General features: G+C 35.2%; 1 protein-coding gene across 1 annotated transcript in view; it reads right to left on the bottom strand.

Annotated features, from left to right (window-relative positions):
• Window positions 1-2,570: 2,570 nt before the first annotated feature.
• The window catches only part of LOC128553898 (uncharacterized), a 43,212-nt gene continuing 25,604 nt past the window's right edge, over window positions 2,571-20,178 (bottom strand). Inside the window, exons 2-4 of the mRNA XM_053535100.1 lie at window positions 18,128-18,403; window positions 2,969-3,298; window positions 2,571-2,581 (exon numbers count right to left, since the gene is read on the bottom strand). Of these exons, the coding sequence (XP_053391075.1) occupies window positions 2,571-2,581; window positions 2,969-3,298; window positions 18,128-18,403 (617 nt within the window). The remainder of the gene's footprint in view (window positions 2,582-2,968; window positions 3,299-18,127; window positions 18,404-20,178) is intronic.

The following is a 20,178-nucleotide window of genomic DNA, read 5'->3' on the forward strand; positions in this document are numbered from 1 at the left end:
CACTTCTGTTGTTTTACCTCGTCTTTGTTTGAATATCATCGGCATATTCCGACATTTAAATCAAAATCTGTGTGTTATTTGGTATTAGTATAAATGTATGAGAAATGATTATCAAATGACCCAAAATCGAACTCGTCCAAGATTTTATTTAGGGTAATATTGTGACTAAGTTTCATTAAGATTGTGATCACTAGACTGTTTACAACCATTTCCTTTGATTTCACTTGGTGACCTAGCTGTTGAGCCCAGATGAGCCATATCGAACTCGTCCAAGATTCTATTGAGGGTAACATTCTGAAGTGTCATTAAGATTTGACCAAACGTGTGATCTCTACAGTTAACAGTCAAATTGTTGACGAAGGACGACGAAGACGGACGACGGACACAGGGTGATCAGAAAGGTTAAACTTGAGCACTTTGTGCTCAGGTGACCTAATAAACCCTCATGTTTCTTCTAATGACACATGAGGTAACTGCACGATCAACTTTATGAGGACACATATACAAACAGACCGAACAGACAGACCGCATGGTGACTCCTATATACCATCCTCCTTCAAACTTTGTTTGCGGGTTAGAATTATGAAGAAATACTATAAGAGCTTAGGAAACGCCGATATTTTATACAAAAGTCAGTCGCAAACAGGCATACAGTCTTTTTCCGAAAGTCGCAAGCACTTGTACAATACTAAAGCAAGCATGAATGCAGTCAGGTAATTATACCGAATCTTCTTTCTTTGACGGTTATAAACAACTTTAAGATTTTAGCAATGATTTTATTTTATTTTACCAAACTAATATTGTTTCTGTATCCACGAAACAGTAGAATTGACATGTAGGGCATTCTTCAAGCAAGAAAATATGTAGTTTTGACGCGGATAATGTATAATTTATGGGCAAAATCAGTGATCAATCGAGTTTTTGCCATAATTCTACCTGTTATCAGACTAACGCATTATATAAAGAAACAAATCATGTTCAGCTTCAAATAAAATATAAAATATACCTTCAAAGCAAATCAGTCACTTTAAAATACTGTTTTTCAATTTTCAGCTGTCAGTTTATTGTTTTGATCACTCGCAAGAGGAAGAGGGGGAGTACAGTCGTTTATAGGGTGTGTAATAAGTATATATCTATTTCGTGAATTTTAACACAGGCATTTTAGGTTTTTATGTATTTATTAATAACTCCCATACATCATTTACACTACAGTAAGTTCTTTGATTTTTATTCCCGCTATGGCGGGCATATTAAAACTGCACTGTCCGCCCGTCCGTCCGATCGTAACTTTGTAAAGTCTTTTCCGGGCTGTAACTCTGCCATTCATTAAGGGATTTTGAAATAGCTTGGCCTAAATATTTGCCCTAATGATATGACGTTTCATGTGTAAGACCAAGACCCCTAGCTCCAAGTTCAAGGTCACACTTAGAAGTCAAACTTTGATAGGGTATGTTGCGTGTCTGGCTCGTAACTTTGCCATTCATCAAGGGATTTTAAAATTACTTATCATAAACTCTTATCATAATAAGACGACGTGTCATGCGTTAGACCCAGAACCCTAGCTCCAAGGTCAAGGCCACACTTAGATGTCAAAAGCTAACAGGGTCTGGTTTTTGTCCGGTTCATAAATCTGCCATCCATGAAGGGATCTTGAAATAGCATTGCATTGAATTAAATGTTAACCATTATCAGACAATGTGTCATGCGCAAGACTCAGATCCCTAGCTCCAAGATTAAGGTCATACTTAGAAGTCAAAGGTTAATAGGATCTTTTTCGTGTCTGGTATATAACTCTGTCATCCATAAAGGGATTTTGAAACAACTTGGCATAAATGTATACCATAATGAGACAATGTGTCACTCGCAAGACCCAGACCCCTAGCTCCAAGATAAATTTCAAACTTAGAAGTCAAGTCAAAGGTTAATAGAGTCTGTGCGTGTCCGGTTTGTTACCCTGACATTCATCAAGGGATTTCGAAATTACTTGGCATAAATATTTCCCAAAACGAGAAAACATGTCCAGCACAAAATCCATAACTCTTCCATCGATGAAGAAATTTTAAAATTACTTGGCATACACGTTCCCTGTATTGAGATGACGTGTCACACGCAACACCAAGACCCCTAGCTTCAAGATCAAGGTCACATTTAGAAGTGAAAGGTTAACATTGTATGTTTCTTGTCCGGTCAATAACTCTGCCATTCATCAGGGGATGTTAACATTACTTGTCATATGTTCCCTATAATGAGTTGATGTGTCATGCTCAAGTCCCAGGCCCCTAGCTCCAAGGTCAAAGTTACCTTTGAAGAACTTTTATATCTGGTCACAAAATGATTCATACTTAAAATTTTATGGCATATTTTGCCCAGACAACTGTTATAGTAGCATTCTTGGGCACACTTCGGAGGCGTTTGTCATTAAAAGTGACTGCTTTTGTTTGATGTTAAATTCTAAAAACTTAGTATATTTTGAGAGCTATATACCCCTAAAATGGGTCGCTTGCACCTATTGAATTAATTGTCGAGAGGATCTTATAATAATGCTACATGCCGAGTTTGACGAACACCCATCAAGCGGTTACTGAAAAAAACAGCTTAAATGTTTAATTTTCTATTTTAGCTCTAACGGAACCTAAACTGAACAAATCATCACAATGATGTAATCAGCTCAGACTGATAAAGACTTATCAAGCGGTTCATGAGAGGTTTTTGAAAGATTTTTTTTTATTTTAGCTCTAGCGGCCATGGCCCCTTAAATCATCTTAAAACAAGGGGAATATGATGGCCTTAACCACTCGCCTGAGTTTCACAGCTTGCTTCAACAATTAAGTAAAGGAAAATATCTGAGAAATAGGTAGATTGATGACACAGTCATGTAGCAGTCAGCTCAATGCTCAGCTTTATAGACCATCAGGTAATGCATGCTCATGACTAAAACGTCAGCTACAAAATATTAAATTATACTTACATTTCAAAAACAGGGTGACTTCCGTCTGTTGTGCATTGTCTGGACCTATTTTAAAGAATGTCTTACATATAAATTGGACTCCATCATCTGATGATGAAGGCTCGAATGTATAAGTTCCAATGATGTCATATGTTTCGTTTGAATTGATGTATGTTTCATTTTTAATCGTCTGCAAATTTGTGCTTCCTTTCATCCAAACCATATCAGAGTCTGGAAAGCCACCAATTGAACGACAGATAAGTGTCAACGTACCAGCCTCGGAACCCCTGACTATCAAACCTACATTGTCTTTGTGCTCAGTTTCCATCACTTTTGGTGCAGATGGTGGAACTTAAAGTTAGAAAACAATAATGACAGGATCAATGTAAGAATATGCACAGAGAATAACGATGAATGTAAATGGCAATGGCTTATAAACCCATCAAAATAATGCCAAAATGAAAGATTTCTTTTTGAAATTTACTTAGCTGTTTAACGCATTCCTCCTACAAATATATGCCACTTTCACAGCCCTAGTTCTGGCTTGAAGAGTCTTGGAAAATACGTACCAGTGTGTAAAATAATTCGGAATTAGCCTTATGTGACAGATATTTGAATGGACATATTAACAGACAAAATAAAATGGTATTAATGTTTTCTTTACTGCCCTCTATCATGAAAGCGCCTGTACTTATTACTGTTGCAGGTCGATCCATGAATAATTTCTAAATTATACCTGGTAGTGTTATGTTTCAGTTGTTTTCATTTAAGTCCAACTTTTTATACTTTAAAAACACAAATATCAAAGGAGATAAATAAGATTGGAAGGTTACATGATATTTACATGAGAAAGGTGATATCAAATAAACTAAACAAGAAGACCATGATGGCCCTATATCGCTCACCTGTTATCATTGCACTTGAGGACAAGAATGTCCTTAGAAAAAATATCTAAGTCCTAAAGACAGGAACAACAAAGGGAAGACATTTAACCAAAAAGAAAAAAAATCTTACAAGGTACAGATATGTCAAAATTGGAGGTACCATCCATGTTGTACCACAGAAAAGTGATCTCGGTTTTTCCCTACGGCCAATAATAAAAAAGTTACTTAAAATAAGCTATTCATAGTAACGTAAAAGGGAAGTAATTATAAAAATTATTGTAAGCGAACAAAAGAAGGATCTGCCAAATAAATCTGTCGACATAAATGAAATTTCAAATCAGTATCTTCATTAGTTACGGTGATATACCCATTTTAATTTGAAATAAAGGGAGGTAATTTGACATAAAATCAATCCATAGTTATCTACCCTGATTGGCTCAGTCAAACTAATGACAATAATGAAATTTCGAATAAGTTATAAGTACTTACTGATATAAATCCATTTTGATTACAAGTAGGGGAGGTAATCAGATATAAAATAACTCTGGAACCTATGATTAGATCTGATTTGTCATGGAATCCAAGATTTATTGTTGTTGAAGATATTTTGGAAGTTTGTATCAAATAAAACCATAAACGAAGTCTCTATATGACTGCAAAAGCCAAAATAGCCAATTGTGGACCTTTAAGGGGCCATAACTCTGGAACCCATGATGGAATCTGGCCAGTTCAAGAAAGGAACCATGATCTTGTGGTGATACAAGATTTAGACTGATCTTAACAAAAAAATAACATATTTCTAGATAAAATATTTCAACAAATATTTTTCTTTTGCTTCTTCCTGGTAGCCTATGCTGTTAAATATGATTTCCTGTACATATATTTACATATAGGTATAAACTGCCAGAATATGCAGGATATTTAAGTGTAAAAACGCAATATCACTGAATGAACACCATATGCAATATAATAATAATTTTCATGAGTGGCATAGCCATGAGTGAAAATGTAAATTATGGCACTGACAAGTGAAATATATTTCTATCTTACAGGTGAAACAAACAAATTTTCTTTTTATTTTGTGATGTTCAATGGTTTGAACCAACTTATACCCATTCAAATGTCCAAATGTCATGCTTTGCATTATGATGACCGTTGTCTTGATGTGTCAGGATATCATTCTATGTTGAAAAACTGTCAAGTAGTTCTATGAAGTTTCCAGATTTCTTTTACATTTTGTTAGGTGGAGCATACCCTATATCTTTATGTTTGTGATTCAATATTTTTTATTGAAGTGTATGCGCAAAAAAATTCTGATCATTTATTATAATTTGTATATTTCGCATTCAAGTTTAGTTCCATATTTGTGAAAAATAAAAATGATATTTTCACTGTTTGATACACTAAAATTTAAATCAATTTTATTTCACTGTTTTATTCCAGTATTTCACCAAGAAGCATAAATAAAACATGAATACATCTTGCAAAAAGTAAACGGTAACAACCACATACTTCGTCTTTTTAGTTGTAAACAGAAGTTTTTTTATTGTAGTTGCCTTTCCATTACATACAAACCAACATTTTAAATTTTCACCTGCTGAAGCATCTTTATTCAATTAACTAGGATTGTCCTCAACTATTCAACTCATATTTAACTAAAAAGAAAACAGAGTAAGTAAGTAAAAGATCGCCCACTGCGCTAAACTGCCGCAGCAGCCCGGGTTAGATTCCCGACTCGGGCTCGATTTTTTTTCTTGATTTCATGTTTCTGAAAGATAGTTTAGAAACAAAATCTCCCTTCTAGTCAAACGTTTGTTGAAACGAGTCGTCTGATTGGTTCAAATAAAATAGATTGGTGGAAATAGAAGTAGCAATATTGGATATCCGATTGGATAATTGTTTTTACTTTAAGCTAATGGAATCCAACATCAAAAACCTTGATATTCACGTCAAAAGGGGGGTGGGGGTGGGGTAATGAAACAAATTCAATTCATTACTGAGGACTCTGACTGCATGATGATAAAGTATGACTTTGATGGAGCAGTACATCAGGTTATGTTAAAACCAAACTTGAGAAAAAGGTCACAACTGCCCAAACTCTACCACCTTTTTGGAGATGAAAATCAACCAAAATTGTCAAGAGACAAAATATAATGTAATTATTTGGTTATAAGACTTTGCAGAAAGAATATAATTCCATCTGCCTACCATAACTTTTATGAGAACTTGTCACTCATGTAAAAGAACTTTCACTGCTGTTGTTGTTACTTCCGTTCTGATTATGATAATTATTTTTGTGGCTAAAAAATATAGTATGCATTTGCTTTGAGACCGAGTTGAAAAATGCAGTATGTTGACTTTATGAATAAGTTTTGCAGACAGTGTTGATGTTGCAAAATATGTTCATTTAACTGTATCTGAATCCTTGATTTAAAGTCAGCTGTTACTCTAGTCTAATACAAAAGTTTACTTTTCAAAATAAACTTTAAAAAATATATCTAGATTATTTTTATTCAACTTACATTTTTGGATGTATTAAATGTGATTGCAAATTAACAATAAACACAATGTTTTTGGCTTTATTATGAAATTACTGTATTCTCAGCATTTTCAAAATGTATATGAAAGAAAGAAATTAAATCAGCCTGATAAATACTAGCATCACAATATGGTATGGTATTAAAAAGGTTTACTGGAAATAAACAAATCAGTTTTTTGTGTCTCCTGTAAAATTTTGAAAAAGTCAGTTACAGTACTTTTTGCGCCAAGGTGGCGTTTTGTATGAAACCATAGTGCTACTAAGGGCTCTTTTTGGCTGCGAGTTTTGGTCCGGCCTGTCAGAAACACAAACTAAATCACTTCAAATTGTTCATAGACAGTGTGTTAAGTCTATGCAGTCGTTAGTACGGCATACCAGAACAGATATCTCCGTAAGTTTTATCGGTATCTGTTCTATTGAACATGAAATCGACAAGAGAAAACTGTTCTTTTTTTGTCTTGTCAGTTGTGAAACATACGTTTGACATACGTTTGAGATGCTTCATGGAGCACCCAAGTAAAACACTAGGATTTATACCAGAGGCCTACAGAATATTCGGAAAATATAACTTGGTATGTTCTTTTCAAAATTATTTCTATCATCAGATACTGAGTGGAAAAGAACTGTTAAGAGAACCATTATTCTTGCATAAAAACTACTATTTTTCGCTGGATCCGCCCGTGTATTAACGGGAGAAAAATCGTGTGCAAACAAGGCAATTCACGTGCTGTTAATACCCGTTTTTATTTTTGAAATGCTTTCCCAGGGACGTATATGTATTTCTGCGCAGATTGTCATCTGGTATCTGCGTCTTGTTTCTATTATAAAAAAAACTCTTCTTGTAGCATAAAAGATGCAATCTAAACTATACAATGTTTTGCTGTATCAGTTACCAACGCCAAATGCACTGCCCCCAACAATGTTCTTACTCGCTTCTTCTCTTGTTTACTCCCCTTTTAGAACTCGGCATCGTTTCAGTTTTCGTATTGTATAATAATAATAATATTTAAGAATCGCGTGTAACTTGTACGACTGTTTGTTTTCAGAAATCATATTTATGATTTTGTTAAGTATCAGTCTGTATGTTTTTATCTAATTTCTGGAAGAATTAATATAAAATGCTTGAAAGTTTGGCATAACGTTAGTAGTCATCCGTACTCCAAATGTGTCCGTACTCAAAATAACTCGAATGTACAGTTATTATTCTTGAAATTAAGCTCCTGTTTACCAAATGTTGAAGTTATATGAATATTTTTTGGTAATTTCATGTTTGTAATAACGAGAGATAAAATAAAAATCTTCAGTATGTGCTTTTAATAATGTTGTCGATTTTTGGGGCCTGGTTGTGGATATTTAAAACATGTTTACCGTTTCCAAGAACAACAGAATGGTAATTAAAAAATGTACCGGAATTGTAAAGTCAACACATATTAAAACAATACATTTAGTCGTCGGGTAATGTTTTTATTATGCAAGAATAGCGACAATACACGTTCTGTCTCGGTCACAAACAATCCCGCAGGCTTCTGCAGACGTTAATACACAAAAAAACGTGTATTATCCCTATATTAACCAAGCAAATAACGAATACATTACCTGGCTGACGGACGACGTCACACTATTTCAATTCTTTAGCATTCAGCCTGAAATTGCACCAGGTAATGCCTGGCGGTTTAGCCAACTGTACCGCGAGTATTTACCGTACTGTCGGATGGTGGTGTTTGTATTAAGTCAGATATTTGCTAAGGAGTTCATCAGAATATGCCCACAATGTTAATGTCTGTCTCGATCAGTTGTACACAATGTGATGTTATTTTGCCCTTTTAAAGACACTTTACAGACATCAGATGTGGAAAAGAATACATACATTATTAGGTAGAAAAAATATTTCTCTTTCTGTTCATTAAACTACAAAGTGCAACTTATTGAGCTATTGTCGGGGTTTCCAACTCATAATATTAAAGATGAAAAAATAGTATACCTTTTTAAAACTGTTGCTAAATGAACTCATTATTTGTCACTTCCACTTCTTATAATGTGATATACATCTAAAAAGCCAATTGACAGTTTATGTGCAGAGTCAAAATGGAAGGTCAACATGTTATACAATGTATATTGTTATCATATTGCTTCCTATAAACTTTTGTTTTTGATAGCAATTTCCATATTTTCCTTGCAAGGCCTTGCTTTTCATAATAAGCGCGACTTTTCAAGAATGCAAATTAAGGATAACATGGTGTAATAGGCCTCAATTTCACCAAGAGCGTACATAGTCCAGTAAATTTAGTGTCAAAAATGCAAATAAAGGGGGGAAAAATGCACAGAAATGTGCTGAGTCAACAGTGAAAAATCTACCAAAATCTAAGTTCGCAGAATATGATTATTGGGGAAAAAAGCTGGAAACTGTATCTAAAACCGCGATTTTCTGGAATATTAAAAATACGCCTATATCTATGAGTAAATTGCAATTTTGAAGCTTAAAAGTGTTGAAACTTATAATGTACATTGTTTTCAATGACCTCTTAACATTGCATGTATAAAAAGATACACAGAAATACCTTTGATACAATTGTATAGTGCATTTTAAAGTTATTTAACTGTGTTGCAAATATTTTTGTTTTATATTTATGCATCAGATTTTGAAGAAAAGGGCTGGATCCTATTTATTTCTTTAATTAAAAGAATAACTATATGAACTCTCTTTCAACGTCAAATACAGGACCGTAGGAAGCATTTTCAGATTCTTGGGATGGGCGCACACATTATGAAAATCAGCTAAAATTGACTCGCTGTCAAAATATTTGCTATGATAATTACCACAATCAGTCAAATAACTAGGGGTGGAAGGCTGCCCCCCAACCCCATCCCCAACATGTTCCTTCGGCCCTGAAATACACACTTAGGCAAGTAAGCATGCGGATATATATGCATTATTTTATTGGATTTCCATGTCAAACTTACATAGTTACTTCCTGTATGTTTGTAATCATGATGGCTGCTAAACATTTAACATTCAGGAAATACTGTTTCTCGGCAAAACAGATATTTCTGAATTAGTCTACCGACCTACTCACCAAAGATATTCTACAAGTATGTTACCCTTTATTTCTTTAGACATAATCAAACAAGTCCTGATTTCTGAACTATAATTTTTGCAGATGTAGTGAAATGGGGGATGGGTGGATGAGATTAGTACTCTAGTACTGGTGAATGTCCAAAACTTTGGGGATATCAGGCAAATAGCTCTGGGGCTGTTAGTTCTCTACTGTGTCCAGACTCTAGTCATGAGGGAATCAGTAATGAGTATCCACAGAGGAGCAGTACATTGACCGGTAACCAGCTTGATGACTGTATCAGATGATGGTGGGAAGAATATTGCTTACACCTACCACTAACGCCAGTAGGCCTTGTAGGAATAACACCATATTTATTCCCAACAAGTTAATTAGTAAAGGAGATCATTAAAAGACTGTATCCACTCATAACCTTAGCACTATGTGTGTTAGTTCAGATACTGTACTTAACCTTTCTCGGAGCTCCGTTTACAGTTTAGTAAATACGGCCACCGTATCAACCCTTAATTCCTACATCTAAAGCAATCTGGCCAGTAATACAAATACTGTATCTACCATTCTGCCCATACCACGTGCAATGTAGACAATGTGAATACCGTAGTAACCCGCAAGTCTAACACCCATATGACTTATGCCATAAATCAGATACCATACTTACCCTTCCTTTGGATGTCCTAGAAAAAATAAATATTGTAGTCAGCCCTGTTTCTAGCGCTCAGTGTGTTCTGTACAACAATGCAGATACTATGTATCTAACTTTTCTCCTAGTTCCATGTGTGCTATAGACAATACGGATGCTGCATTCATCCCACTTTTACACCAATATAGCGAAAATGGCCTTCGCTATACCGGGGCTGATACTTCTGTTAGGGGCGGAAGATGTTTAACAGACAGGTATAAATACAATGCAGTCACTTACTACCCAAGATGACCTTAGATTTTAGTTGGTGATACAGAATAAGAGTAGATTCAGTGGAGTCTGGAAGTTAAGTGATGCTGCTTGTCGATGATTAGTCCTCCTGACCAGGTGAATGGGATCCTCCTCTCTGATTGGCTGTTTCTCCTGTGACCTCTTACAGAAATCTAATTAAACTTAACTTAATTTCCACTACAGAACTTTAGACTTTTAAACATTTAGACAGCACTAAACTCCGGTACAAACTTAGTCCTCTGCACTGTCAACAGACAAAACAGTTGTCATGAAAGTTGTTTGCTGTATTTGCCAAAAAGGGCCCAGTTAATCGAAAATTGAACGGGCTGCTTAACTAACCGCCGGTTAAATTTTGATTCAAAACATAAGTTTATGCGGAAAACACTAGTATGATGTTTTGATTTTATTGTAAGGACATTTTATTGTTCATATTCCTTAATTTATAACTTTGTTTTTCTAAGTCTTCTAAAATGTTGAAATAAAACCCTAAATGTTAATCAACCGTTAGCTTAATCGCCCGTTAAAGTTTCGAACAACTGGGGCCCAGGCTGCAAAACATTAGCATGTGGTTGCAGGAAAGTAGGTTTGGAATAAAGTTCCGCCTGGTCAACATGCAGAGGACTTAACAATTCAAAGATCTACAAAATTAAAAGCTCAGAAATCAGGACTCGTTTGACTATTTGCATTGATATTATATTGGTAGAGATACTAGCTATTACAATACCATATACCATTTAAGTAAAGCTACACAGTGTGATAACTTCTTAAAACATAATTTTTGTGAATTTTATTCATTTCCCTTACAGAAATAATTGGCCGCTCGCTACATATAGCAGCTAGATAGATCTAGCAGTTAAGTAGCTGCTACCACACTGCTACCAGTAGCCACTAGCTAGCTGCTATTTGTGGTGTTTAGTATGCAAATTAGTTTTCCTGCTACTTGTAGCGGCTATCTGCTACTTTTTTCCTGCTACCTTAACTGCTGCTACTTGGTACCTGCTACTATAGTAGCGGCTAGCTGCTACCTTTTCCTGCTACTTAGCTTCTATTGGTAGTGTTTTGTATGCAAATTACATGTAGTTTTCCTGCTATACTGGTAGCCGCTACCGAGCTGCTACCTTTTCATGCTACCAAGCTGCTCCCTTTGAAATAATTGTAGCATATTTGGTGGATGTCATCTAATCTACCCGTGGTAAACATAGTTAAGTATCATGAAGATTGGACCACAAATGTACTATCCCCACAGTGTTCAAAACTGAAAAGGTTGACCTAGATATCATGACTAACTCAAAGATGCAAGGAAATATGGCCTCTAGAGTGTCAACAAGGGAAACGTCTACGCCTATGATCAGATGACAGGCTGACAGATTACGGACAAATGTGGTGTCAAAAGCTCACATGATCACACTGAGCTATTGGTGAGCTAAATAAATGTAAAAAAGCCAAAGACTGGCTTAAAAAATAGACCCAAAATCAACATAAGTGAAAGTTAACAAAATATAAACCATTAGCTTATCTGGAGACATAATTATGACTAGATCAAGATTTTATTTCATAGAGCTGTCATTGATAGAAAAATTTGTATCGATATATCAAACGGCAATTATCGATGATATATTGATATATAGAAAACAACAGGCAACTGTCGTTTGATATTAATGTTAGAGGCTGATATGTTTTTGTTTTTCTATCTATCATTTAAATCACTCAACCTAACTAGAACAACATATGCCCTTATCTCTTGTTTTGAAAATTGACTTCTGAAGCAAAAAATCAATAAATTTATATTTTACGGATTTGAAAATACATAGGCTCCTGGAATATTAGTATCTACTAGTAGTGAGTAGGTAGCAGGTACATAGCAGAAACTCGCTACCACCTGCTTCTTTCCTGCTAGTAGTTCTTGCTATCAAAAATAGAAGTGACTAGGCAGTAGTTTAGCTTATTAGCCGCTACCTTTCTGTTTCTGGAAGGGTAGTTGTTACCCATTTCATAAAGATAATGCTAAAATTGTTGGTTATCATGTTGTTTTAGGCGGCCATATTGGAAGTAAGGCAGTCATATTGGATATATGATGTAATATTGGATTAAGGGATTATGTCTAATAAACATGGTTTTACTTTTCTGTTATCATATGTATGTTTGACACACTAGATGCAGTATAAAACATACTATGAATCAGTTCTAGAAATCCCCTTAAGTTATGGCGCCAATATTGGATTTGGCGGCCATATTGGATATATATTGTTTCAAATATAATTTTGGTGACTGGTAATAGATTCTGCTTATATCCTTTAAAATTTTGACATGTTTAGATAAGTATATATGAAGTTATGATGGAATTCCAAAAAATCGCACTTTCATTTCATTTTTTCAACACTTTATCCCAAAAATAGGGTGTTTGCATCATTGGATTTTGGCAGATTTTTGATATGTCATTCCTAAAATGTTATAGATAACACATGCCAAAAATCATTTCTATGCAAATGTTTTCCCGTAAATTTCATGTTTTTACTGGATACTGGTGCATACAACTCGATAATTTAAGCCTTAAAAATGTCAAACAATAGAAATAAAGTGCATATTGACAACTTTATACATAAGTGCCAGAAGTTCTCAAAACTTTCCTCCCCTGATAATATTGGTTTTTCAGGAGTTATCTCCCCTGAAAAGTAGAAACATGATTTTCTCCTTTTCCCTATGGGGAATTTTAGATTTCCTTTTAATTGTTGCAACAGAATCATATAATGCAGCTTTCTACCGCAAAATTTTCTCGAAACTCAAGTTCATATTCTCATAATCAAAGAAATTGTATATATTTCCCATAGGCATCACTGTTAATTTCGATACCGATTATCTCCCCCCAAAAAATGATAAAATTTGAAAAATCTCTCGGTGAAAGGTTTTAATTTTGAATGTTTTTAAAGTGACTAAATTTCAGTTAAATATAACCATCCAGTTACAAAATATTAAATATGGCTATTACACCATGTTATCCTTAATTTGGTAATCATTTCACAGAAGAATGGTGCTATCACCATGGGGAATTTCTGGTATTGTGTAAGTGGGGATGGTTCATACCCTGACATGGGTCAGAGAAGAGTGGTGCTATTACCACTGTGGGATAACTTTATTATATTGGTATGGTGTTAGTGAGGATAATATATTCTCTGCTATGGGTCATAAAACAGTCGTGCTATCACCACACCAGACCACTGTTTTATATTGGTATTGTGTTAGTTGGGATGGTACATTCTCTGATATGAGTCAGAAGAGTGTGGTCTATCAACATCGGGGTCAATGTATCATATTAGTATTATGTTACTTGTATTGTTGATGATATCGCCATGAGGATGGTATATTTTCTAATCAGACATGGTGTAATCGTAATCAGTAATCTTAATCGATTGTAATCAAATACATTTTATCAAATAATCGACTGTAATCAGTAATCAAAGTCCATTCGATTACTTGTAATCGTAATTTAATCGATTACAGACCTAAAATTTGGTGTAATCAGCGATTACATTTTCAATTTCTTTCGATTACATCTATGTTTTTTTTATTTAACTAACCCCAAAAAATTAGCACAAAAAATATAACGTCCTTGTTCTCATTATTGTCTTGAAACAAAAATATATCCAAAACTAGTTTTTGATATTAAGATCATCATTAGCTATCTATGGTACATTGTTTTATGTACAATAAATAAAATGAGATGGATTTTGTTTTCTGAAAACCACATTACATATTCAGGCCTGGGATTTTTCAGGACTTTGCCCTGATTTCAGACTTTTGACTGCCAGAATTTCCCTATATAATTCTATTAAAATTGGAGATTTCAGGCATGAGATTGTAGATTTTCAGGTTTTTGATTTATGACTAAATCCCAGGCCTGCATATTGTTTCACTTGTTCACAAAGAATATGTTCACACCTATGTTATTGAGCCACCAATAATTTCAAAAACTTCGTTTCAAAATCTGAACAATAGAAGTGCATGTAACAGGTTATAACTTTGTCATAGCAATTAATCTTATCTTTCCATGAAGTATTATGATAGAAGTTCTCAGTCAATTTTGTGTTAACCTAATGTTAAGAGTTTGGTAGTACATAAATCAGTTTCTGAGTGTGGAGAAAGCTCTGAAATGTTACCATGTCGTGGAAAAAATCATAACAATATTCCAGAACAGTTTACTTCTGAAGGAACAGTGAAACTAAAATGCCTTCATTGTCAATCATTGATATCTGGAAATGCAAAAGCAATTACTAAGTTTTATGACTCCAAAGATTACGAACTAAATCAGGGGATGGTGCTAGGTCAGAGGTGACCCACTATTTGAAGGAAGCATGTACAGATAACAGGGACATTCTGTCATTTTGGGAAGAAAACATTGAGAATTATCCATCGTTGGCAAAACCTGCTAAGAGATTTCTGATAGTACAGGCTACATCTGCCTCTGGGGAGAGGTTGTTTTCCATTGCTGGAAAATTCTTTCGGCCAGAGAAGTGTAGATTGGATGACTCAACCTTTCAAAAACTAATGACGATAAAGTGTAACTCGAACAAATAAAATAATGGACTGCAACAGTCTTGATTAAGGGCACAGCGTGATCCAGAAATTTTGCTACTTTATATAAGTAAAAGCACAATGTACATAATAACATTTATGCTCTATTTTGCATATATAATTGTACTGCATTGCAATTTACATGTATACTGTCATGTTTATAAGTTTCACAAATGAATAAAGAGAAATCGAATGTAATCGTTTTGTAATCATGATTACTTTACTCAAAGTAATCGAAAGTATTCGATTAAAGACCCAAATGAAAGTAATTAATTAATAATCGATTACCCATATCAGTAATCGACCACCATGTATGTCTCTAATACAGGTCTGAAAAGATTGGTATATCACCAAGTGGGATCACTGCATTATATCGGTATTGCGTAGTTAGATTTGTTACAGTCTCTAATATTTACCAATTGTAATAGTTGTTGTTATTACAGCTTCAAACAAGAGGATTTTATTTTTCATATATATAAGTCTATGTAAAACTGGGTTGGGCATGGTTTGAACAAACTTAGTATATAACTACTACACAAAGTTCAATATCACATGTCTGAGCTAAAGGGCTTGAAATTCGGACAAAAATATTAACTAACTTTTTTCTAATATAAGTATATGTGTAACAAGTGCGACGCGCTAATATTTGAGCTAGGTTCATGATTTTGATAAGCTTGGTAAAAAAACCCCAACACAATGCTACATACTGAATATCAAAGCTATAGGCTACGAGGTTTTAGACACAAGTGGTGCTATCACTATGGAAAATCACTGTACTATATTTGTATTGTGTTAGTTGGTATGGAACATTCTCTGATATGGGTTAGAAATGAATGGTCTATTACCAAGGGAAATAACTGTACTATATTGGTATAATGTAAGCGGGGATGGTACACTCTCTGATATGGGTCAGAAAAGAGTGGTACTATCACCAAGGGGGACCAGTGTATTATATTGTTATTGTAGTAGTGAGGATGGTACATACTCTGATATGGCTCAGAAAAAAAGTTGTCTTTTACCATAGGGGATCACCGTGATATTGGTATTTGTACAACCTCTGATATGGCTCAGAAAAGAGTGGTCTATCACAATGAAGGATCACTATTATATTGGTATTGTGTTAGTGTGGATTGTACATTCTCTGATATGAGTAATAAAGAGTGGATTTTCACCTCGGGAGATCACTGTATTATATTTGTATTGTGATATAGGTCAGAAAAAAAGGTCTATCACCACTGTAGTATATTTGGTTGGTAATTCCCTGATATGGGCCAGAAGAGTATTCTGTCACCACGGGAGATCACTGCAATATTGGTATTGTAATATGTGTACAACCTCTGCAATCATCACTGGTGATATCTATTTTATACTGGTATCATTTTATTGCCATTGCAGCAGTAGCTGTAATTAGTCAGAGAAATTTGAGTGATGACTATAGTATTTTGGCACCATATTATTGATAAAAGAATAGATGTGGGTCAGAGAAAAGGGATAATGTGACCAATGTGAGTGCTATTTTATTTTGACATTGTTTTATGGGTAGATTGCTGTATAACGTTGTTATTATGTTATTGTTGGTCAAAAGAAAGAGGTACTTTTATAACTGTAAGTCACTTGCAGTACCATGACAAAATACAGAATGCAGCCAAGCAAAATAATAGCAGATTCGGTTGGATTGATTCTGTTCATGAGAGTTAATGGAAAGTGCAACACCCCTCACACACACTAGTACCGGCGTAAGCGAACTCTCTTACAAAGATATTGAATGTACTCGATGTTCCAAAAGGACCAGAAAATATAACAACACTGGATCCAAGTATGATGAGACGTTTTACAGCCACCAAACGACATTAAACACTGCTGTTGTGATAGATAATAAAATCTATATGACGATCCTGTGGAAGCATAGAATGCAACCAAGTAATATAATAGCAGACTCGGTTTGTTTGAGTTTGTTAAGAGATTAATGGAAAGAGCAACACCCCGCATGTCTCTTAGCATCGACTTAAGCGGAACTCTAATACAAAGATATTGAATGTTCTCCATGATCCCAAAGAACCAGAAAATATACCAACACTGAATCCAAATACGGAGAGACTTCTTACAGCCGCCAAACGGCACTTAAGTGTTGCTGTTGTGATCACTTATGAAATTTATCAAAAGATCCTATTCCACAGAATACATCCAAGCAAAATTATAGCAGAATATTTGAATGGGTCTGTTTATAAGAGTTAATGGAAATTGCAACACCCCTCACACGCCCTAGCACCGGCTTTAGCGGAACTCTACTTCAAAGATATTAAATGGACTCCATGATCCCAAAGGACCAGAAAATATAACAACACTGAATCCAAGTCCATGGGAAACAAGAGCACTGCCTTGCGGGTGCCGACGCTCATCTGATTTTTTTGTATAATAGATAAATTGTCTTACCCATGATTTTCTAAGTCCAAAAAAGGGCCATAATTTTTGCAAAAAGCAGGACAGAGTTATGTTTCTTGCTGCCCAGGGTCAGTTTATGATGGTGACCAACTGTTGGAAGTTTCAAAGCAATAGCTTTGATAGTTTAGGAGAAAAGCTGACCTAAACATAAAACTTAACCAGGCAACGCCGACGCCGACGCCGATCAAGTGATGACAATAACTCAACTCATCATTTTGTTTTTCAAAAAATCAGATGAGCTAAAAATTGCCATTAGATTTAGAAATTACCGATCTCATCCATAATCGACCTGATGCAAAATTTTATATGCAAATAAAACTAAGATTGGCAAAGAAATAAAGATGCTACAGTGTGAAGTACATACATTATTTTAGACTTTAATGATCCATAACTCAGACATGAATCATTCAATCCTAAAACCTAAAACATTAACCTGTCTTGATACAGATCGCTCCTATAAAATTTATTTGATGTCTTATCAATAGTATAGTAAAGTTTTAACCATAACTCTGCCAGAAATATTCAGCCGAAAAATGCTGACAGTGTGCAAAAGTGCCATTGATACTTAACTTTTCTAATGTTCGGCTGAAATCCTACCAGAAGTTTTAAAGTAGCTGTCTTTTAAGACAGGCAAACAGTCATATACACAGACAATACAAAACAAATATAACTCCCCGCACGTGGACAGACATGATTTTAACTGAAAACAAGAGGGGCAATGTAGCCCTATATTACACTTACCTCTCACAGAAAGATTCATCTGTAAACTATTACAAAAGTATTGTCCTCCATCTTTCCTTACAACATTGCTTATCACAAGATCCCTTTTATTTTGCCCCCATGACAGTCGGCTCGATTTGTCCCCGAGAGCAGGATTAAAGTTTGCACTTCCTCGGTAATTATAAATTCCTTCAGGTCCTTTCCATGCTGGGTAATCCGTACTGGAACTACATGGTAATGTTACATTACTTCTCTCATTGTCATAAATGACCACAGCAGAAGTGGAATATTGCATTCCTGAAATGTAAAATAAATCTTGAAACAATTTTGAGACTTAAGATCATTAAAACATAGCATAGGGGTAGCATACCTACAGACACCCAAAGCGGTCATATTCTGACAAAGTACCATACTGAAAAAAAATGTTTCAATGTTTGAACCATCTGTAGCTATTTAACAAAATTATATATCACATAATAATTGGTTAAACAAGTGAACTTCTAAGCGAACAATGGCACGATTTGAATTAATCTGTAAAACACTACTAGACACGCTACAAAATCAGAAAAAGACTTTCTTTCTTACGAAACTTCGTTTTCTACCTTTGAACTTCTTCGCACTCTTGACTCATTGTTTATTTGATATTGTACTGATAATATACACAGAGGATTGTGATACCTTAATTCAAAACTGACTAAAATGTAGATAATACTCCATCTATCATTGAAATTAAAGCCAAAATGTAGAAAAGAAAAGTCCATTTACTCGAATTCTGACAAATCGGTCTTTTTTCGCGGTTTCAACAAATATAAATATTTCGGTTGCAGACGGGTTAAATATACTATAAGGAATAAGCGTTATATTGCATATCTCTTATCTACTTTAATCATTAACGAATATATCCGTGCTATTAAAATTAAAGACATAACTTAAATAATTCAAGTTCCATTTCATACAATACCTGAGCACCTGAAAATCATATTAGACGAGTTATTATTATTATATTATACCAGATTTATACAGCGCCCTTTTCATGATAAACACGCTCAAAGGCGCTTTACATATAATAAACGCAACCGCACAGGGTGCGAAATTCATCCACTTCTAGTACAAACACAGAGCGATCTGACCAGAGGGACAGAGTGAGATAAAGCCCCCAGAACATATAGAGATAACTTTTTAGATACAAACATGTCCGACTAACTTAGTCTAGCTCTTTGCGAATAGACTGGCTTGTTCTTTAACGTGCCCGGTGTATAGCACCGATACACGCGAAGCCGTCTTTCCTGGGAAATACCAGTACAGGCCTCTACGTTAGGTGGGAGACACTCAAGAGCATCTCAGAAATTTCCAGTGCCTGGACCGGGATTCGAACCCCGGACCTTTGGATTGAAAGTCAAACTGTTACCATTAGACCACTGGTCCACACGAGTTCAAACTGTAATGTTTATTTAATGCCATTTTAGACAATATCCGTTACAAATAACATTCACAAATGTATACTTAAATTCTTTTGATGTATATTGTATATTTTAACCTTTGTGTTAAGATAAAGGCGCCTACGTGACCGAGTGGTTAAGGTCGCTGACTTCAAATCACTTGCCCCTCATCGATGTGGATTCAAACAAAAAGAAACAAGGAAGAATATCCAACAGGGAAAGCCACGTTCCAAAAACGCAGCCTCCCCAAAGGAACACACGAACAACACTCGCACACCACACACACACACACACACACACACACACACACAATAAACACACAATGACCAAACAAACAAATGCAGATACACAGTGGGGCACCGCCTTGGAACGGTCAGTGGCAAAACCACCACTGGGGCCTCACTCGGGGCGTTGAATTCTTCATGTGAGGAAGCCATCCAGCTGGCTTACGGAAGGTCGGTGGTTCTACTCAGGTGCCTCGTGATGAATAAGTGCACGGAGGGCACCTAGGGTCTTCCTCCACCATCAAAGCTGGAAAGTCGCCATATAACCTATACTTGTGTCGATGCGACGTTAAGCCCAACAAAATAAATAAATAAATAAATTGAGTTACGATGAGGTACATTCACGGCT

The sequence above is a fragment of the Mercenaria mercenaria genome, unplaced genomic scaffold (genome assembly GCF_021730395.1).
Source record: "Mercenaria mercenaria strain notata unplaced genomic scaffold, MADL_Memer_1 contig_4460, whole genome shotgun sequence".
Taxonomy (NCBI): Eukaryota; Metazoa; Mollusca; class Bivalvia; order Venerida; family Veneridae; genus Mercenaria; species Mercenaria mercenaria.